The 19,730-nt window shown below is 44.8% G+C and overlaps 1 protein-coding gene across 1 annotated transcript in view; it reads right to left on the bottom strand.

Moving 5' to 3' along the window:
* SUDS3 (SIN3A corepressor complex component SDS3) overlaps window positions 1–19,730 on the bottom strand; it is a 48,418-nt gene that overhangs the window by 2,035 nt on the left and 26,653 nt on the right. The window contains exons 10-12 of the mRNA XM_083151481.1: window positions 19,356–19,377; window positions 18,517–18,622; window positions 8,183–8,267 (exon numbers count right to left, since the gene is read on the bottom strand). Coding sequence (XP_083007607.1) covers window positions 8,183–8,267; window positions 18,517–18,622; window positions 19,356–19,377 — 213 coding nt within the window. The remainder of the gene's footprint in view (window positions 1–8,182; window positions 8,268–18,516; window positions 18,623–19,355; window positions 19,378–19,730) is intronic.

Genomic DNA, 19,730 nt, shown 5'->3' with positions numbered 1-19,730 from the left:
TTCAGACCGCACTCTAGACCCGGGTTATTGCCATGTTCTTTTGGCCCCAACACGGGTCAAGGTGCGGTCTGAAAAGGCCACCACGGGTCGAGCAACACGGGTGTTCAACCCTGGTAATGACCAGAGTTGAACACGGCTATGACCCGTGTCAAGTGCAGTGTGAATGGGTGCCTGGGTCGAGCAACCCGTGTCCCGTTCACAGTATGGAGGAGGCAGCACTGTCAGCTCCAAGTACTGCCTCCTCCCGAGCCCCCGATGACGCGCCGCCGCCCAGCTCCGCCCCATGTGACGTCACCGACTCGGCAATATGCCGTGTCGGAACTTTCAGACCGCATTGCAGTGTTGCTCTGGGGATGGGACCCGTGTCCTTATCCCATGTGCGACACGGCATTTGCGGTCTGAAAGTAGTATTAGAGTTGTTATATTTCTATTATTTTAGCACATACTGAAAGAAATTCTTGTTGGATACAATTGATGATCAATGACTCCAGTGTTGTTGAATGATTGACTATATCACGCTAGTTATTCTCACTACTATTACCAAGCATTACCAATATTTATATGAAAGGATAGTATCTGGATCCCGGCACTTGAGATGCTGGTGGTCCGTAAACAAACAGGGGCATTTTGATGGTGAAGATCCAAAAACCTTTTAGTGAGACATGCAACGTTTCCCCTTAATCTGCACTCCCCACAGCCTAACCATCCCTGGATACTACCATTCTGGATGCCTACAATTAGAATTCAGTGGCCGGTCTTGTGACTAGCGTCTTGATCCCAGTGTCTGTACCTCTCTAATTACCTTATTGAAGAACACACATATTTGATAAGCTAGTTATGGCTGTGGGAACATTGGACATGGTCAATGTGACATTCCATCTCAGAGAAGGTGCATCAGCAATATGTGATGTACTATTTTAGTTGTAAGCTCTTTAGTACAGAGGATGATTTATCAACAATAAATCTCTACAGCAACAGCAGACACAGTTTGTATACGGCATAAGAGGGAAGGTGCTTCTGTCTTACATTAAACTGGAACAGGGATGACAAAGACAAATGCAGAGAGAAAGAAATTCAGAGTAAAGCCAAGAGCATCCAGTAATTCACTAGAAATACTCTGATAGGCAATATATCTACCAAACTAAACATGCTAAATGACAATTTAATGGTTCATGGAGTCTCAAAAATTGGTATAACCAATGTCCACAACAGTTGCAGCTTTGTTAACATTAAAGATAACCTCTTCACTCACATTTGTATCTGGTGCTTGTGTATGAGGAAACAAATACCTCATTCAATGAAAGGGGAAACCAAGTGTCAGATGTACCAAGCCTTGCAAAGTGATAAAGTAGAGAGTGATAAACTACCAATCAGCTCCCAAATGACATATACGCAGTGTTTAAAGAGAATCACTGAAAAATCTTAAACATTAAAATAGGTATAGGGGTCTAGCTGAAAAAAACTGGACTACTGGTTGCTCATCATTTTAAAATGGTGGTTAGAAGGTAGTGTAGTTTAGATGCTAAAACAGCATCGCAATTGAAATGGGACTCAGACTTAAACCTTTCGCTTACTCAGAAACAATGGGAATCGATTTACATGACGTCTCATTCTTTGTCTAAATGCAGCAACCACCTAGAGATGCACTTTAAGTTGATACATGGGCTTTACTTCACACCGGCCAAACTTCATAAGATATGGCCGACGATCTCCAAATACTGCTGGCGAGACTGTGCGGAGATAGGAGATGTCTTCCACATATTTTGGGCGTGTCCCAAGATTCTCCAGCTATGGAGAGAAGTATTTGCTCTGGCCTCCAAAATCCTGAAAATATCTATCCCGTTATCACCCACACTCGCCCTTCTCCACATTTATACAGACGAGACCCCCGTCACAGCAAGATATGTCCTTGGACATATATTAATCGCTACTAGAGCAGCGATAGCACAAAACTGGAAAAACCCAAACCCCCCATCGATTGCGAAGATTATCCGCAAAATACATCATGCATACCAAATGGAAACCTTTGGTTTATCACACTCTGCCCAGACCAACTCACCAGTGGCTAAATGGCTCGACTGGCAGGTATACTCGATGTCTAGAGACTGTCTCGAAGCTATACTAGGCCCAGACTAACACAGTTAAGGGGAAAGGAAGGCCAGACTCACCCCATGTACATTAAAGCCAGTGCAGATGGTAAAATAAAGCCTATATCTGTTATGTGTATAGACAGTTACATGTATAATGTGAATTGGATGTATTGTATTGTATTCGGACTTTACCCCCCCCCCCCCCTCCTATTTTATTTTCTGTATCCCTTCCCCTTCCGTGGCTAACGGAACAAAATTTTCTCAATAAAAATTTATTGATGTAAAAAAAAAAAAAAAAAAAAGAAGGTAGTGTAGTTTCTTATAATGGTAGGAAATGGTAAAGCTCTGTGCTGGCAACTTACACGTCACATCTGTTTTGTCGGAAACTGCAGCGGATTGTCAAATTCGCAACAGTTTTTCAACACGCCCACTTTCAACACACGACAAACAGAATATTGAATTCCGGCTGTCGAATTACAGTCGAGCCCGGTATTCTGACTGTGAGGACGCGCAGACAGTCAGAATCATGGATTCCCTCTGTCTGGTCCATTTGGCCACCCATGCCTCAGCGTGTTGCAAAACCTTGAGTGTCAGCCAAGGCTTATGGAGAAACCCTCAATTACAAGACTGCATAGAACAGCCAGTCTTTCGTGGAGGAACCAGAGATATTTATTTTCTGCCAACTCACAAATTCTGTACATTTTTACCCTTTGAGTGCCAAATTTGCCAAAATAGGTGTGAAAATTTCCAAACATTTTTATTCATCATGACTTGTAAGGTTTGCCTTATATCAGATATAGGCTTTTTTTTTTTTTTACACAAATCTTTTATTTGAATGTATATAACAAATGTGAGAGACGCTGGTATTTTAGCGGAGATGTTGGCACTCAAAGGGTTAAAGGACTTGTTCACACCTATGCACTTAGAACTATTCATAATATAAATGCCTGATGAGGTTATTTCAAGGAGTCAATTTAGGCAATGCTCTAATTTTTAGTTCATGGGAGGTTTGGTTTAAATGTGCATTTTATTCATTCTCACAGCATGTGTGACTGAGCCCTCAAGGGATAATAACTGTATAAAAAAAAATAGAATTATGTATAAATATAATGTAAGCTATATAGAAAGGGTACTATTTATGGATTTTAAGTGTTACACTAAAGTCTCACAGACATCACTTTAGCGGTTCTTTCCTAGCCTCAATATTACCACTTAGAGGACTGTGTGATCGATAGCCTATGTAACAGCCTACAGCACAATCTTTTGTACAGTACAAGTGCCAGCTGATCTTCAGCCAATTTAAATGAAATGCGTGGAATGGCTACAATAAGTGCTCATTTTACAAATTCATATCATTTGTCCAATTCTGTACTTTTTGTTTTAAAAAAACGGCAGTGTGGCTAGAGAACCAACCCAGGTGGCCACAGCATCCTCTCCATATGAGCCTGCAGTAGTTAGGCACCAAGGGGGTGATTCTATTTGGTTTGCAATAGCAAACTCCTTCCATAATGGACAAAACCATGTGCACTGCAGGTGAGGCAGATGTAACATGTGCAGAGTGTGTTACATTTGGGTAAGGTGTGTTCTAACTAAAATGTAAGAATAAAGTAGCCAGTATCTACCCTGCACAGAAACCATATAACTCACCCAAATGTAACTCTCTCTGCACGTTACATCAGCCCCACAAGGAACAAGGGTTTTTGTCTATTAACCCCTTCAGTGGTGGGTTTTTTTTTTGGGGGGGGGGGGGGGGGGACACTCCCCACTTGGCGAGTTTTTAATGGGGATCGCTCCCTTAAAAAAAAAACACCACTGCCTCCCCAGGTCCGGGCAGTGCTGCTGAATTGTTAATCAGCCGCTGCCCAGCCCTGCGCTCCGGCAGTCAGCTTGTCATAAACCGGTGCCCGAGACTTGTAAAGAAAACCCAGAGGGGAAGGGAGAGGTGTGGTAGAGGGGAGGGAGCCGGGCTCTAAACAGTGGCAATCCCGAGAATTTTCCGAGCTTGCCAGACTGGGCACTGAGGTACAGCCCGGAACATTCTCAGGATTGCCACTGAAAGGGTTAAAGAAGGGGTTTGCTTTTGCAAACCAACCAGAAAGCCTTAAATTTAAAGGATTTTTTTTTTTTTTTTTTTTAAATGTGCACTAAAAAGGTGTCTCTTGTGTGTGTCTATAACATGTACAACAGTTATTTGGTGGGAAGCAAGTTGAAATTTTAAAAAATGTCTAGTCTATTTAAGAAGTCATATGCTAATATTACTGTTTAAATTACAGCTACATTGATTCTATGTGGCAGAGATAAAAAAGGGAGGAAGGCAAATGACAAGTTCTACTGAAATAGAAGTTCAATTTTTTTGTGAAACGATATCTGAATTTATGGTACTAGTCTTACAGAACTTAAAAAAATGGATCCTATTCCTGAAGAATATCTGTATGTTGCGATCGTCCTAAGCACATTTGGCAAGGTACTTGTCTTTTTCAAGACATTTCAGCAACAAGCATCTTGCCGTAAGATGCCTGCACCAGGAGAGGTGAGGACTCTTTGGCCCACCACATCGCTTTTCCAAGCCTGGCCAAGACATGCCCCCCCACATCACCTAGGTGAGCAATGGCCTGGTGGCCCAAAAGACATGCTCCGAGAGGAAATAGAACAGGGAACGCACCCCCTAAAAAAGTGCCCAGCAGCGGTAACCAGGTTGAGCCCTCCAGGAGTGACAGACGGAAAAACGCCCCCCAAAACTATGCTGATACAGCAGCCAGGGAGTCTGACAATGCTCCACTCTGTCCAACAGGAAAGACTGGCAACGCCAAGAGACGCGGGATGCGTATGAGGGGCTGTCATGCTTGGGCCCTTGTAAAATAGAGATGAAGAGACCACAGATCTGCACTCCCAGCAATCCTACTCTCGAACACCAGATCGTTTGTAATCAAGATGAAGGAGCGGTCTAATAAATCGAAGCAAAGTTGTCTAATGCAGGGTCCTCCATTCATATGCTTCACCAAAACGTGGCTAGAAGACCTTATTACCAATTCCTCTGTGACTACCAGGCAACGAGCAAGGAGCTCTACGGCAAAGGCGGAGGTATCTGCTTCTTCATAAATGAAAGGTGGTGCACTGACGTAACGACCAGGAACTCCCTGACAGGAGAAATCAGTCTTGAAAAAAAGCTATACGCCAACAAGCTGATGAACAACCTCTCAGGCAGTTTGGAAAGGCATGCAAGCCATTACCAGCTATAAGAAAGCCCATAGCCCGGCTGCAATGCACCAGGAATTGGCAGAGTAGCTGAAAAAGTTCTACTGTAAATTCAAGAAGGGTGCCCCGAGCATCAGCCCTTTCCCTGTTCATGTTAAAGCTGCTCCACCTCCACCCCACCCTGGCCATCACTCCCAGGTCCTTCAGGTGGACATTGGTGAGGTAGAAGGATTCTTCAAAAGGTTCAAACCAAGGAAAGCTGCGGGCCCAGACTGTTTGTCATCATCTACCCTAAAGACCTGCGCAGCGCAGATTGCCCCCATCTTTACTGTGATCTTCTACATTTCATTGGAAACATGCAGGGACCGCATGCTTCAAACGCTCAATCATTGTCCTGGTCCCCAAAAAGTAATCTGTGAAGGATCTAAATTACTACAGATCAATTGCACTAACATCAGTGGCCATGAAAGCACTCGAAAGACTGGTACTGTACCATCTGAGAGAAGCGACCAACTCCCATCTCAACCCCCTGCAGTTCACCTACCAAGTGAATAGAAGTGTTGAGGATGCAGGCAACCTAGGGCTGCACCATATCCTGCAACACCAGGATCACCCAGGCACCTATGCAAGAGTCCTATTCATTGACTTCAGCTCAGCACTTAACACAATGACCCCCTGTATCCTGAAGCCCAAACTTCTCTCCCTAGGAGTCCCAGAACCAATTTGCTCCGATTGTGGACTTTAACAGCTATGGAACAGGTGGTGAAAGGTGATGCCTTCACATCCACCACACGCACGACACCGGAGCCCCCGAGGGTTGTGTCCTCTCCCCTCTGCTCTTCTCCTTTAACACCAACGACTGCTCCTCGACTGAGCAGTCAGTAAAAATAATAAAAAGTTGCAGATGACAACACGGTCATCGGCCTAATCAAGGAGGGGGATGAGTCTGCATACAGACAGGTGGTGGTCAGGCTGGAACAACCTAGACCATTTAAAAATAATTTTTTATATATATAGATATATATATATCTATATATATATATAGATATATAGATATATATATATATCTATATATAGAGATATATAGATATCTATATATATATATCTATATATCTATATATCTATCTATCTATCTATCTATATATATATCTATATATATTCTGGTAGACTTTAGAAGAAAACCAAATGCCTTGGTCCCACTAGTTATTTCCAACAGTGTGGCGTCGTGTGTCAAGTCCTTCAAATTCCTTTGGATAAAAACTTCCCATGACCTCAAATTGGGGCCCAACATAACCACAACAGTCAAAAAGACCCAGCAGCGGCTGTTCTTCCTGAGGCAACTCAAAAAATGTGACATCCCACAGGAGCGGCTGCAATTCTTTTACACAGCGATTGTGGAGTCCGTCCTATGCTCCTCGATCACAACCTGCTACGGAGGTGCAAATGACCTGTATATAACTTCACTAAAAGTGCACAGAAAAATAGGCAGATTAAGAACCCAAGATCAGAACATAGGGCCTAATTCAGACATAATGGCAGGGCAAATTTGTTCTCAAAATGGGCAAAACCATGTGCACTGCAGGTGCAGACATGTGTGATACAGATTCTGGTTATGTTAACCAGATACCAAGACATGTTATCCATGCCATGATAAATGTATGTTGTTCTGAGGCCAATGGAACCATGTACCCAAGCTCCAGAGAGTGGTGAAAGGTTTATCACTAAAGAATAGTGAATGAAGTATCATAAATACAAATGTGTTTCAAATACATCTAGCCTTAATACACTGTACCACACACGCGAGAGAGGCCTGGCGTGAGCGAGCAGTGAGTGATTACGCCTTCATTACACAACACAATGAGAATAGGAGATGCACAAGGGGACTATGCAGTTTAATTTGATAAATGACATGTGTATATTGTGTGCGGCTGAGTCTGCATATGGAGCAGACCACAACTTGTATTGGAAAACAAGCTGCGGCTACTACATTGTAGTAATGGTTAGCATTACTGCCTCACAGCACTCAGGTCATGGGGTCTATTCCCACCATGGCCCTAACTGTGTGGAGTTTATATATTCTCCCCGTACTTGTGTGGGTTTCCTCCGGGTACTCTGGTTTCTTCCCACAATCCAAAAATGTACTGGTAGGCTAATTGGCTGCCAACAAAATTAACCCTACAATGTCTGTGTGCATGTAAATGTGGTAGGGAATATAGATTGTAAGATCCACTGGGGCAGGGACTGATGTAAATGTTCAACTATACTCTGTAAAGCGCTGCGGAATATGTGTGCGCTATAACTGTTAATTAAGCAGATTCAGCGGGGTAAGCTGGGAAGTTCTATTGAAGATGGGCAGTTGCTATGGGCAACCAGATTTTATTATCTTCTAGAAGTAGATTCTGATTGGTTGCTATGAGAAAACATCCCATCTTAGTATTTAAACCCCAAAGACTTCATCACACACGAAGAACAGAAGTGTAATTTTGAATGAATCAGGGCAGTCACCTATTGGTGTTTATCTGCAACTAAGGTGTATTTTCCGCAAAAATATGACACACCCGGCATTACCAGAGTAGCATGAGACCTGGTGCCTTACTCATGCCAGTCATCTCATGCTGCAAGATGTATATGAGGCTAGATGTATCCAGACGCTCAGAAGTCTCCTTTTGCCTGCTAGGTGCTTTTAGTGATTAAAACACATTTTTTGTAAAAAAAAACGTATCCAGGCGCTTGAAGACTCACACAACATGGTGTGCCAAGCGGGGCTGTTTGGCTTAACTGCAAACTCATGTAATACATCAAAATAACAAATTTATGATCTAATATACAGACACAATGTATAGTAATAAAATATGCATTAATAAAAACAGTTTATCGCATTTACAGTTTATATTTACCTCATTAGTTCCCACAGAACTGATCACACAACTGATTTTTGTGTTGTCCTTGGACTCTAGGTAAATCGCTTGACTCTTGTGGTACCTACAGAAAAACCAGAGACATTGCCCATCAAATAAATGACTCAGTAACAGCTGTCCATGAAAGTCTCATACTTTGAAATGAAAGAGTGCCTAGTTTATGTTTGTATACAATGCCAATGTTTTTGTGCTAAAGAGATTTTTCAGCAGACCGCGCATGTGCCCCAATTGCAGGGTGCATGCATCATAATATCTTTACAGTGGTACTTCGTGACATCTTATGGACTAAGTGACAGACAGAAAGGGACCATTTGGAGGAATTTGCGTGGGAGTGATGGCAAAAACGCAGGCGTGTCATGGCCATTTTTGAGTATCTGCCTTCAGCTATGATCAAGTATGTAGAAAAACATGGCGCCAGCATCGCTACTGCCACATCCAGTCTGCATAACAATAGGTGAACCCTAGGAAACGATTGTGCATTGCTGCGTACGCACTTTGTTATGGCTCCGGTGGCTACCTAGACCCTTATCTGTGTGGCAGCTTCACCCACGATGTTTAGCAGTTCCATAGCCCAAAAGTTCACAGTGGTGTAGGCATTAGTATACAAACATGGATTAGGCCAAGTGTTTCAACATTTTGATAACTGAATCCGCTATTCAATAAACCAATACAATTTGTGCACAAAAATACATCCCAGCTAATCTAAGCAGAAAAATATGGACACTGGATCTGAAACAGAGCAACGAAGCTGCATTTAATCAAATGGACTAAGAAGTTAGTTAATAACCATTTTTGCAGAGCCTTACAAAGGATGAAGAGCAGCCAATTCGCACACATGGTGCAGCAGTACACAATGATAACAGAACACCACAATAGTAATGTCAGTGTAGTCGACTGTGCATGGCCGAACAGAGGTGAGGAGCAGCATTAAGGTGCCCATGCACAGTGTGATGATCGCAGCCGTTATGGGATGGATCGCAACGCATGTGTTTTGCATGCGATTTGTGTTTGATGCGATCAGAAGGCAGTACAAAAAGTATGTGCAGCACATTATTTTTGTACTGTGCGCTGAGATGCCCGCGGGAGTCTTTTTATATATGATAAATAAGAGTATTAACCAAATGGATGACATGACACAGTTGTAAAGATGGTAATACTTAAACAAATATTTAACAGTAAATAGGTTAATTTTGTGGTGCCCTAAATGACACTCAAGATAATTACTGTGACATTTCCAGACTGCTGTTCACCAGCAGAGAAAAAGGGACAGCATAATATCATTACATCCTTGGAACGACTTGCAAACAAAAGAGAACATTTTAGAAAAATGAGCGTTCATAAGACATCAAGCCTTTGAGGAAACAGACATCCATTGGCAGAAAGCTCAAGCTACTGTCATTTTATTCACAAACATATCAAACATTACTTAATATGGATAGAATATAATGAAGATGTGCAAACCAATGTCAATTGGCAAGCGATTTAGAGAGCAGCGAGAGTCTTCACAACATTTAGTTATACAACACAATAATTATAGTTTCCCATTTATTTATACTAAAGATAAACATAGCTTTGAATATTTTATTGGCATTGTTCCTTTGAATATATGAAGTCTGCATAAGACGGATTGTGTGCAGGGGTGAGACAATAATTGTATAATAGTTCAGAAGCTTTCCAACCTCAAACGCTTTTCTATTTGTGTTACGTATATAGCAAAGTGTTCAAATATTCATTTTGGCTTAAAGATATATCTATGGGATGAGTGAACCAATTGTGCCCTCCACCCCTCATAGGCAATTACTTCTATGAGCACTGCACGCAGAGATGGGTGGAGGTACCCTACAAGAGGAGGTGGTTTGATCTGAAAACCCAAGAAAAACAAACAATGGTCGGCACATGAGAAGATTTATAGGAGTTTTGGGGGATTTTTTTGCACTTTCATACTTTTACCATCCCCGTGGACTCAGATTGTAAATAGTAAAGCATGGCGAGCCATGCAAGGGGATGTGGTACATTAATTAGGGGTCCACATGCTCAGGTGTTGACACATGAAAATGAAAAAAAATAAAGAACTCATTTAAAACCTTTTCATGTGTTGACATTTTGTGCATGTCGACCGGTCTGTGAGCTATAACACATACAAGTAGTATGCATTTTATTGGACTAAACAGAAAGAAAAAAACAACACACAGACAGTCAGGGTAGAACAAGTCATTTAAATGAGCCACGGTCAGAAACCGCAAAATAGACCTGCATTTTGCAGTCAGCTCTGCATGGCCCTTCACAGAAACCACACAAAAAGCAGTTGTTTCATTCTACTTGGTCAGGGCAGCTAAACTGCAAAAATGTATGAAATCATATCGTAGCCATTGAGTCAGTAGCTGTACATAAACCTCTTTTCTTCATGCAAAAATCGATGTATTTTCTCTATTTTATTTTACCAAGCACAAGGCAAACACACATTTATCCCTGAATGAACAGTGGCACCTAGTGACTCAATGCTGGAACAGATGATTCTTTCCAAAGACTGATAGTTCTGTTCAAATAAAATGCTGTATTCAGAGTCCAATCCTCAGTTATTTTCATTACGCAGTGTCTACAATTGACCAGATTCCACATTTGAAAAGGTGAGATATGTATTAAAAAAAATAAGTTATTTATCATCCTCTCTACAACTAGTCCCCAGGTCAGTAACACATCATAATGCTCCAGCAGCTAGGAACATGGCGTATATTAAAATGTTATCCCATAAAGAAAATAAAAAACACATTTAAGTGTATGCAAATGATCTTACACATGAAACAAAATACTAAGCCTTTAAATATAATTATGCAAATCTCTAGCTACTTATCCACTTTAAATATCAAGATCTTTGTCTGCTTCAATATTTACGTAAACATTTCAGGGCTTTTCATAAATGAGTCCACAATATTTTCTTCTCTATAAAAAGGCATATTAATCCTATTCTATTACTTTCTACCAGTATTTACTTATGTTATTAGGACAGGAATTATTTATTAACATTCATGTTTAAGGTATTACCATAATTTCTATAATTATGGCCCTATGCCTGCTTGCAGAGTTAAACTTGCCTACAAAACAATGGTTTTACCCTTTTATCCACTCAGGTCGTAAACTTAATGGTATAGGGATAGCAGCGGTTGTAGGCAGATGGCAGTTATGTAAATTTGTTCAGTATTTGAACAATGTACCCTCCCCCCCCCCTCCCCCAATCAGCGACTGGCCAGCCTTTCCAAAGTGTTTTTTTTTGGTACTCTTTACCTAGAAGGGCGCCGACGATTTTGATCTTGGGCATCGCAAGGAAAAAAAATCGCGTCGGTCGCATCGCATGCGACCAAAAAAAATTCCCAAAGCGTGGCGAGCGCAGCGAGGGGCCGTGGACACCTGTGAAGCCCGCGAGGGGACGCGGATACCTGTGAAGGTATCCGCGTCCCCTCGCCTCGCTGCGCTCGGCACACTTTCTATTCTAACTCCACGCCGACGTGGATAGTGGGGGCATGAAAAGGTCGGAGGATGCGTACCGCCGCCGCTCGCCACGCTTCGGGTTGACGTTAACAATTGGGGGGGCCATTTCACACTTCAGGGTGCCACACTTCTGTGGGCCATTTAACATTGTTCCCTATGGGAAATCGCGGTAATCGCGTCGGTCGCATGCGATGCGACCAACGGAATTTACATTTTAACATGTATTTCTATGTAAAATCGCGGGCATCGCACCGGTCGCATCACATGCCATTATAATGGCATGCGATGTACATGCGATGCCCGCCCTTCTAGGTAAAGAGTACCATTTTTTTTCTTAATTCTGCTATCCGCCCGGCACCTGTGAGCGCCCACCCACCTGCTGCATGCCCCATTTCCCGGACCTGCATATAGGTTGTGTCAGCGGTGCTTCACTGCTGGCACACACCTACGGAATCGGACCCAATACACCGTGGATTCTAAAAAGCACCCGCGATGTCCTGTTTAGTCAGATCCGATAGATTTTATGTGTAGGTGGTTCAATCTCCAGCATCCGATCCAATATGCATGGACCACGCTTTGGGTGGATAGGATCCATCGGGATCGGGTGAAAATCGGGCCAAACCGTATGGGCACCTTTACTCTCTCACGAAAATGGGATTTTGGTACCTACCGGTAAATCCTTTTCTCTGATTCCAGAGGGGACACTGGCGTTCACTGTGGGGTTTAGAGGGAGGTATGCTGGGAGCTGGCACACTAAAATTTGAAAAGCTGGCTCCTCCCCTCTAATACCCAGACTTCCCCAGTTAGGAAAATTGGTAACAAGAGGAGATGGAACCAGACAAAGACAACAACCAAAAGTAATAACAAAGTACATCAACCATGACAGACAGGCAACCCGAGCAGGGAGGGTGGCCAGTGTCCGCTGCGGAATCAGAGAAAAGGATTTATCGGTAGGTACCAAAATCCCATTTTCTCTTTCATCCGGCAGGGTAAACTGGCGTTCACTGTGGGGAGGTTCCAAAGATGGCACCCTGGGAGGGAGAGCTCGAGGTGTCCTGCAGAACAAGTCTACCAAAATCGGCGGTAGAAGAAGCAAAAGAGTCGAACTTGTAAAACCTAACAAAGGTACTAGCCATCGACCAAGTCGCGGCTCTGCACAGCTGGGAGGTGGAGGCACCTCTACCCGCTGCCCAAGAAGTGCTCACTGAGCGGGTGGATTGAGCAGTAAGGGAGAAAGGAGGAGGCCTACCAGCCTGACTGTAAGCCTGAGAAATCGTGGATTTAATCCAGCGGGCCAAAGTCTGCTTTACAGGCAGGCCATCCCCTACGTGAAGTGTCGTAAAAGCACAAAAAGGCTGTCTGACTTTCGAACAGAAGCCGTCCTGTCAATATAGATACGTAGAGCATGCACCACATCCAATGAAGGGGAGTGAGTTGTCCCAGAGAAACCGTAACAATGATAGGATGATTAATATGGAAATTGGAGACCACCTTAGGTAAAAAGGATGGCCTGGTCCTCAATTCCGCCCTATCGGAATGAAAGATAATGAAGGGGGGCTTACACGATAAGGCCCCTAATTCTGAAACCCACCTGGCCGATGCCAGGGCCATCAACATAACCGTCTTCCAGGACAGGAACTTGATGTCAACGGATTCCAACGGTTCAAACGTAGAGGACTGAAGGAAACGGAGGACCAAATTGAGGTCCCAATGTGGAGTAGGCGGATGAATCCGCAGGGCTCCCTGAAAAAACGTCTGGACCTCAGGAATGATAGCGAGTTTCCTTTGGAAAAGGACAGACAATGCTGAGACCTGAACCTTAAGAGAACTTAGGCGCAGACCTGAATCCAATCCGGCCTGTAAGAATGACAACAGGCGAGAAAGACGAAAAGTGCGAAAAGGAACATTCCTTTCTGCACACTATCTGCTGTAAGACCGTCATATACGATGGTAATGTGCTGCTGAAGATGGCCTCCGAGCCCTAAGCATAGTAGGGATAACTGCAGATAACTCAGTCTCAGGACCTCGGTTTCAACAGCCATGCCAACAAACGGAGCGCTCTCAGGCTGGGATGTCTGAACGGTCCCTGAAGGAGAAGGTCTGGATGAAGGGGAAGAGTCCAAGGGTCCACCAATATGCCCTGCAGATCTGCGAACCAGGCTCTTCTGGGCCAGAACGGGGCTATGAGAATAGCACGAACCCCTTCCCGTTTTAGGCGCTTTAACACCCTTCCCAAGATTGGAAATGGAGGGAACAGGTACACAAAGTGGAAGCTCCACGGAACCTCCAGAGCATCCACCGCAAACGCCCCCGGTTCCCTTGACCTGGACACGTAAACCGGCAACTGATGGTTGTTCCGAAACGCCATGAGGTCCACCTCTGGCGTCCCCCAGCGTGTCACGATCTGTGTGAAAACCTCTGGATGAAGGGCCCACTCTCCCGGATGAGTGTCTTGACGGCTGAGAAAATCGGCCTCCCAGTTCTCGACTCCTGGGAGATACATGGCCTGGATGATGACACTCTGGCTTCTGACCATTGAAGAATTTTGAAAGCCTCCTTCATGGCGCCTCGACTTTTTGTGCCGCCCTGCTGATTGACTTAAGCGACAGCTGTGACATTGTCCGTCTGGACCTTGACTGGGTGACCCTGAAGGGTCTCCTGGGCTGCTGTGAGAGCATTGTAGATCGCCCTGAGCTCTAGAATGTTTATTGGGAGAAGAGACTCCTGTGGTGACCACCTGCCTTGAAGAAGAAGCTCCCCTGCCACGGCCCCTTAGCCCGAGGCTGGCGTCCGTCGTCACTGTGAGCCAATTAGCGACTGCAAATCGGCAGCCCTGTCTGAGGTTTTGTTTTTGCAACCACCACGCGTGAGGACCTCGTCAGATGAGAGAGACGCACAAACCGATGGATGTACAGATGTGAGTCCGACCACTGGCTCAATAGATCCAGCTGCAATCTTCTGGATGTAGCCTGCCGAACTGCAGGGCTGGGAAGGCTGCCACCATTTTCCCTAAGAGGCGGATGCACAGATGTATCTGCACCGTCCTTGACCTGAGAGCCTGAGCCACCAAAAGACAGATGGCTGCTATCTTTTCCTCCGGAAGGAAGACACGCTGGGCCCGGGTGTCCATCAAAAGGCCCAAGAACTGAAGCCTCTGAGTCGGGTGGAGGGCAGATTTCTTGTAATTTATGATCCAACCGTGGTGAGTCAGAACCCGAAGAACGGTCTGTGCGTGGTCCTGGAGAAGGGCAGCTGAAGGGGCTTTGATCAAGAGATCGTCCAGGTAAGGCACCACATTGATTCCCTGAAGCCTGAGGTGGGCCATCAAAACTGACAGAAGTTTGGTGAATATCCTTGGAACTGAGGATAAGCCAAAGGGAAGAGCCCTGAATTGAAAATGTTCCTCCTGTATGGCAAACCGGAGAAATGCCTGGTGAGGGAACCAAAATCGGTACATGCAAATAGGCGTCCTTGATGTCTATCGAGATCAAGAATTCCTGAGGCTCCAGGAAGGCAATAACTGAATGAACGGACTCCATCTTGAAGGGATGATAGGTCACGAACAGATTGAGGGATTTGAGATGGAGTATGGGCCTGAGAGACCCATCCGATTTGGGGATTACAAAAAGATTTGAGTAATACCCCCGCCCGATCTCCCCGGCCGGTACAGGGATGATCACATGGGCTCCAAGGAGACGCTGACTGGAGCTTTGACTGGAGAAGATGGGAGTCTTACCGCAAAGAATCTCGAGGGAGGTAGGGATGTAAAGTGTATTCTGCAGCCCTCTGAGACGACCCGCCTGGTCCAGCTGTCCGTGGAGGTGAGGAACCACTGATGCTGGAAATCCAATAGTCGTGCCCCTACCTCTGGACGACCTATGGACGCAGGAGGATAGTCATGCCGCTGGTTTATCAGCGGGCTTGGGCTGTTGTGCCCGGACTGCTGTCTGTGAACGTTGTCGGCCTCTACCGCCACGAAAAGCAGAGGAGGAGGAAGAACCGGCTCTTCCGCGCCCTCGAAAGAACTGCTGGGGTCGAAAGGATTGGAAAGATGGGGTCGTGTACTGGCACCTGGGCGGTGGAGGCGCTGAAGGAAGAAAAGCGGACTTACCACCCGTTGCCTGGGAAATCCACCTGTCCAGTTCCGGACCGAACAACATGTCCCCTGTGAACGACAGGGCCTCTACCGCCTTCTTGGACTCCGTATCGGCCTGCCACGTCCTGAGCCAAAGGACCCTGCGAGAGGCAACCCCATCAGCAGAAATGCACGTAACGATGTGGGTGATTTCCTTAGTGGCTTCGATAAGGAAAGTGGCACATTCCTGAATATGCTTCCGCCACGCGCGCCAAACCCCGCTGCACACTACAGTGATGCCGCCCCGCCTGGAGCGAGGCTCACCTCGCACACCGGCGGTAACGGCGTTAGCGCCCGCCTGAAGGGGGGGGTGCTGCGCGCGCGGCCTGACCGCTGCGCCAGACGGGGAAAGGAACTCACCAGACGCTGAGTCGTGGGTCCCGCTTCCAGGAGTGTGTGGACGGTCCCTTTTGCTGAGGGGCCGCAGGAACACAGCGTCAGAGCAGGTGCCTTCTGCGGAGGCCTTGTCTGACGAGCTGGCTGTATGCCAGAAGTGCCGGAGTCCTCAGGCTTGCTTGTAAGCAAGAAGCCGGGACGCAGTGACCGCTGTGAGCAGGATTGAGAAAAAAAAAAATCAAGTGCCCAAGAGAAAAAAGCACGGAGCAGAGCTCCTGTGTACCAGCTCCTCGGCACAATTTTTCTAACTGGGGAAGTCTGGGTATTAGAGGGGAGGAGCCAGCATTTCAAATTTTAGTGTGCCAGCTCCCAGCATACCTCCCTCCAAACCCCACAGTGAACACCAGTGTCCCCTGCCGGATGAAAGAGAAAATAAAATAGTTGATATTGAAGCAGAACTCCCAGGTTCATATTCACCCAACCAAGGGCACCATTGAATGAAGCCATGGTACTGCACCATGCAGCTGATTTTCCAGAGGCACACAAACATTTTACAGTCGTTCTGGGAAACCTATATGGGCCATACTTAAAGTCACAGACTATGGGCGGACTATGTGAAGGAGGACAAAAAACAAAAAGGTAATTCATCCCACTGGGCAACCAGTTCATATATAGTGTACTGGGTATTTAGAATGCTTTTTGGTTGCAAAAAAAATAAATTATGTCACACAAAGCATAATGGTGCATATTGCTTATAGGCACTTAGGATTAGTACTTTTATAGCAAAGTAATTGGCATAAAGTTGCAAGTAAAGCAAAACTACACATGGTACAGGTCATTGGTATCGTACCAGTGTAATAAAATCTAGGCCAGGGATTCCCAAATTTTCTCTCTCCCGTAGCCCCTGATTAGGCTTTTCATTTATGAATAACCCTCTCCTTTCAATTTGAAAAATACACAGTACGAGTGGAAGTGCGATGTATGCGTGTCCTTGTATTAGGGAGTAGCGGAGGTGTAGTATGCGGACAAGAATCGGGTCCCTCTGTGTCTGGTCCTGTACTCTTGCTGTGGCCCCCTCCAACGCCTGTGGGATTAATGCCGCTGCTTCCTCCACCCCTATCAGTGTTGGTCAGATAATACCTGATGTCTGGGTGGCTCCCAGTGGATTGCTGGTCGGGCAAAAGTACATGGAGACTCTGATTATGCTGCAGTCAGAACTGGAATTTACACAATGTGGTCCTTCCTCAAGAGACCTCTTCTTTCACCTTCACCAATATTATTTTCATGTACCCCTTAACAGTCTGTAGCATTGTCCCCCAGGGATATGAGTAACCCAGGTTGGGGACTGCTGGTCTAGGCTGTAAATGTTAATAATATTTGCACCCTTGTTTGCTTAGAGCAGTGGTGTGAAACCCACAGGCCAACAGCTGTTGTGCAACTACACATCCCAGGATTCCCTGCAACAGATTTTATATAATGGATTGCTAAAACTGTGGCAGGCCATGCTGGGATGTGTAGTTCCATAACAGCTGAAGAGACATGAGTTTGACACCACTGGCTTGAGTGTATATACATTGGATTAGAATTTGGTCACGGCTTTGTCACGAAGTCTACTAAAGCTATTTGCCGTGTTTTCAGAATAGTTGTATGGGGACACATCCCTATGGCCCTTATTCTGGTTGGTGCGGATATGCGAAAGGGACATACGTCCAAATTCCGCATGAATTGTTTACACTAAGAACAGGGGGAGGAGAGGGGCGTGAAGGGCTGTTTGGCCTCATTAACATATGCATACGCCCCGCGTTTCATGGGCGTTCCCATGAAAACGCTGGGCGTACGTATGGTAATGCGGCCGTGCCGCACGTGTAGGGGGCGGACATATGACATTGCCGGATGTCAGCTGCCCGCCCAGATCCCTGCTTTTGCACGGAGAAATGCCCGAGTGGTCTGAGCTCACGGGAGCTGCCTGACCACTCGGTCCTGCATTCGATGGTATGCGACCATCGAATGATGGGGGAGGTTCCCAGAGATGGAGGAGGTGTATACATGAGAAATCCACTCGTGCTCCGTGCAGTCAGCGGCTTACAGCATTTGGACGGAGTGAGCGATCCGTACGGAAGGCGGGGTTTAGGACGCACGGTCCTAGCCGCATATTCGGCTCCGGCCGCACAGACCAGAATATGGCCCTATGTTTGGAATACAGGATACATTTAAATGAAGTAACCCCTTTAAAGCAAATCTTTGCTTACAGCTTCAAAGCCAGTGATAAAAAGAAAACTTGACTTCATAGGAAAATGGTAAACATTGTTAATCACGTTTTGCTGTAACCGTAAAGAGAAAAAAATAAAGCCTTTACCATCTTTTATCGTAATAGAGCTTTCCATCCTCTATTCGAGCTTCAAAACGCTGGGCGGGAGACTCTGCTTGTGCTGTTGGAAGATGCTCTGGAGTGGATGGCGATACTGAAAAGGAACAGCATAGCCCATCAAGCTACACAACTTCAGAGAAAGATCAATACTAGGGACTACATTCACAGCTGTATCTATCAAGCCACCTCCCACTTGCTTGCATCGCATGCAATCTGTCTGTCTCCCCTTCCTACTAGACTGTAAACTCCTAAGAGCAGGGCCCTCTTCTCTTTGCATTTTACTCACAGCTCTCCCATACTAAAACACTCAGCGACCATCTTTGTCCACCAGCCTCCACTTTTGGCGCCTTAAAAATAATAATATACTGAAAAAGGGTCTTCATTCTAAACTAAAAATCGGTCTATATTTAAAAAGGACACCGGCTGTCTATCTTATATCACAATGGAATTTCCATGAAAAATATGTTGAGGCAAGAGTCTAAGATGTACGTATTTTTCATGGATAACTTACAACTATAAAAATTAAAATATGCTGTATTGTTTTGTTTAATCTGAATATATAATATAATATGGTCAGCAAGTGGTCAGTGCACATTCAGCAGGAATGCTGTATGTAAAACCCAATAGAATTCAATTACTACTATTGCAGTAGAATGTTAAAGGTTTTAAAAACTGGGTAAAATGCAGAAATCCCCCACATTACACTAATATTTTGGGTGATTTCCATATACATCAATGTAATTATGCACAGAAAACATTTATTTATGCATTGATAACAGCACCAGGATTAGGACTGGGTCATGTTGGTATTCAGAGATGATACTTACCAGGTCTTTTGGGAGATTTTAACTGTTAAAAAGACAAAAAAAAAAAAAAAAAAAAAGGGAAACATATGCAGTTAGTAGACAATATATTTCTGTGACAATAAATCCAAAGGGAAATGGAAAACCCCAAAGTTGATCTAAAATCAATAATTTTTTTATTCTATTACATGGTTATATGCCATAACACAAAATTGGATGGAATGACATCAGCCACTAATGTAATTTATTTATTCTATAACTTGCCAACCCTAGACTGGATTGAACTGTATTTATAGTGCGTGTGTGTAATAAGGGTTTAACTAGCCAATGAGAAAAATGGACCATACCGGGCAGTTGAGGTCAGCAACTACTTAATAGTCTGGAGCAGATGTATCTCAA

Source organism: Crinia signifera, chromosome 1 (assembly GCF_055691185.1).
Source record: "Crinia signifera chromosome 1, ASM5569118v1, whole genome shotgun sequence".
NCBI lineage: Eukaryota > Metazoa > Chordata > Amphibia > Anura > Myobatrachidae > Crinia > Crinia signifera.
This window is presented reverse-complemented; position numbering and strand designations above follow the sequence as displayed.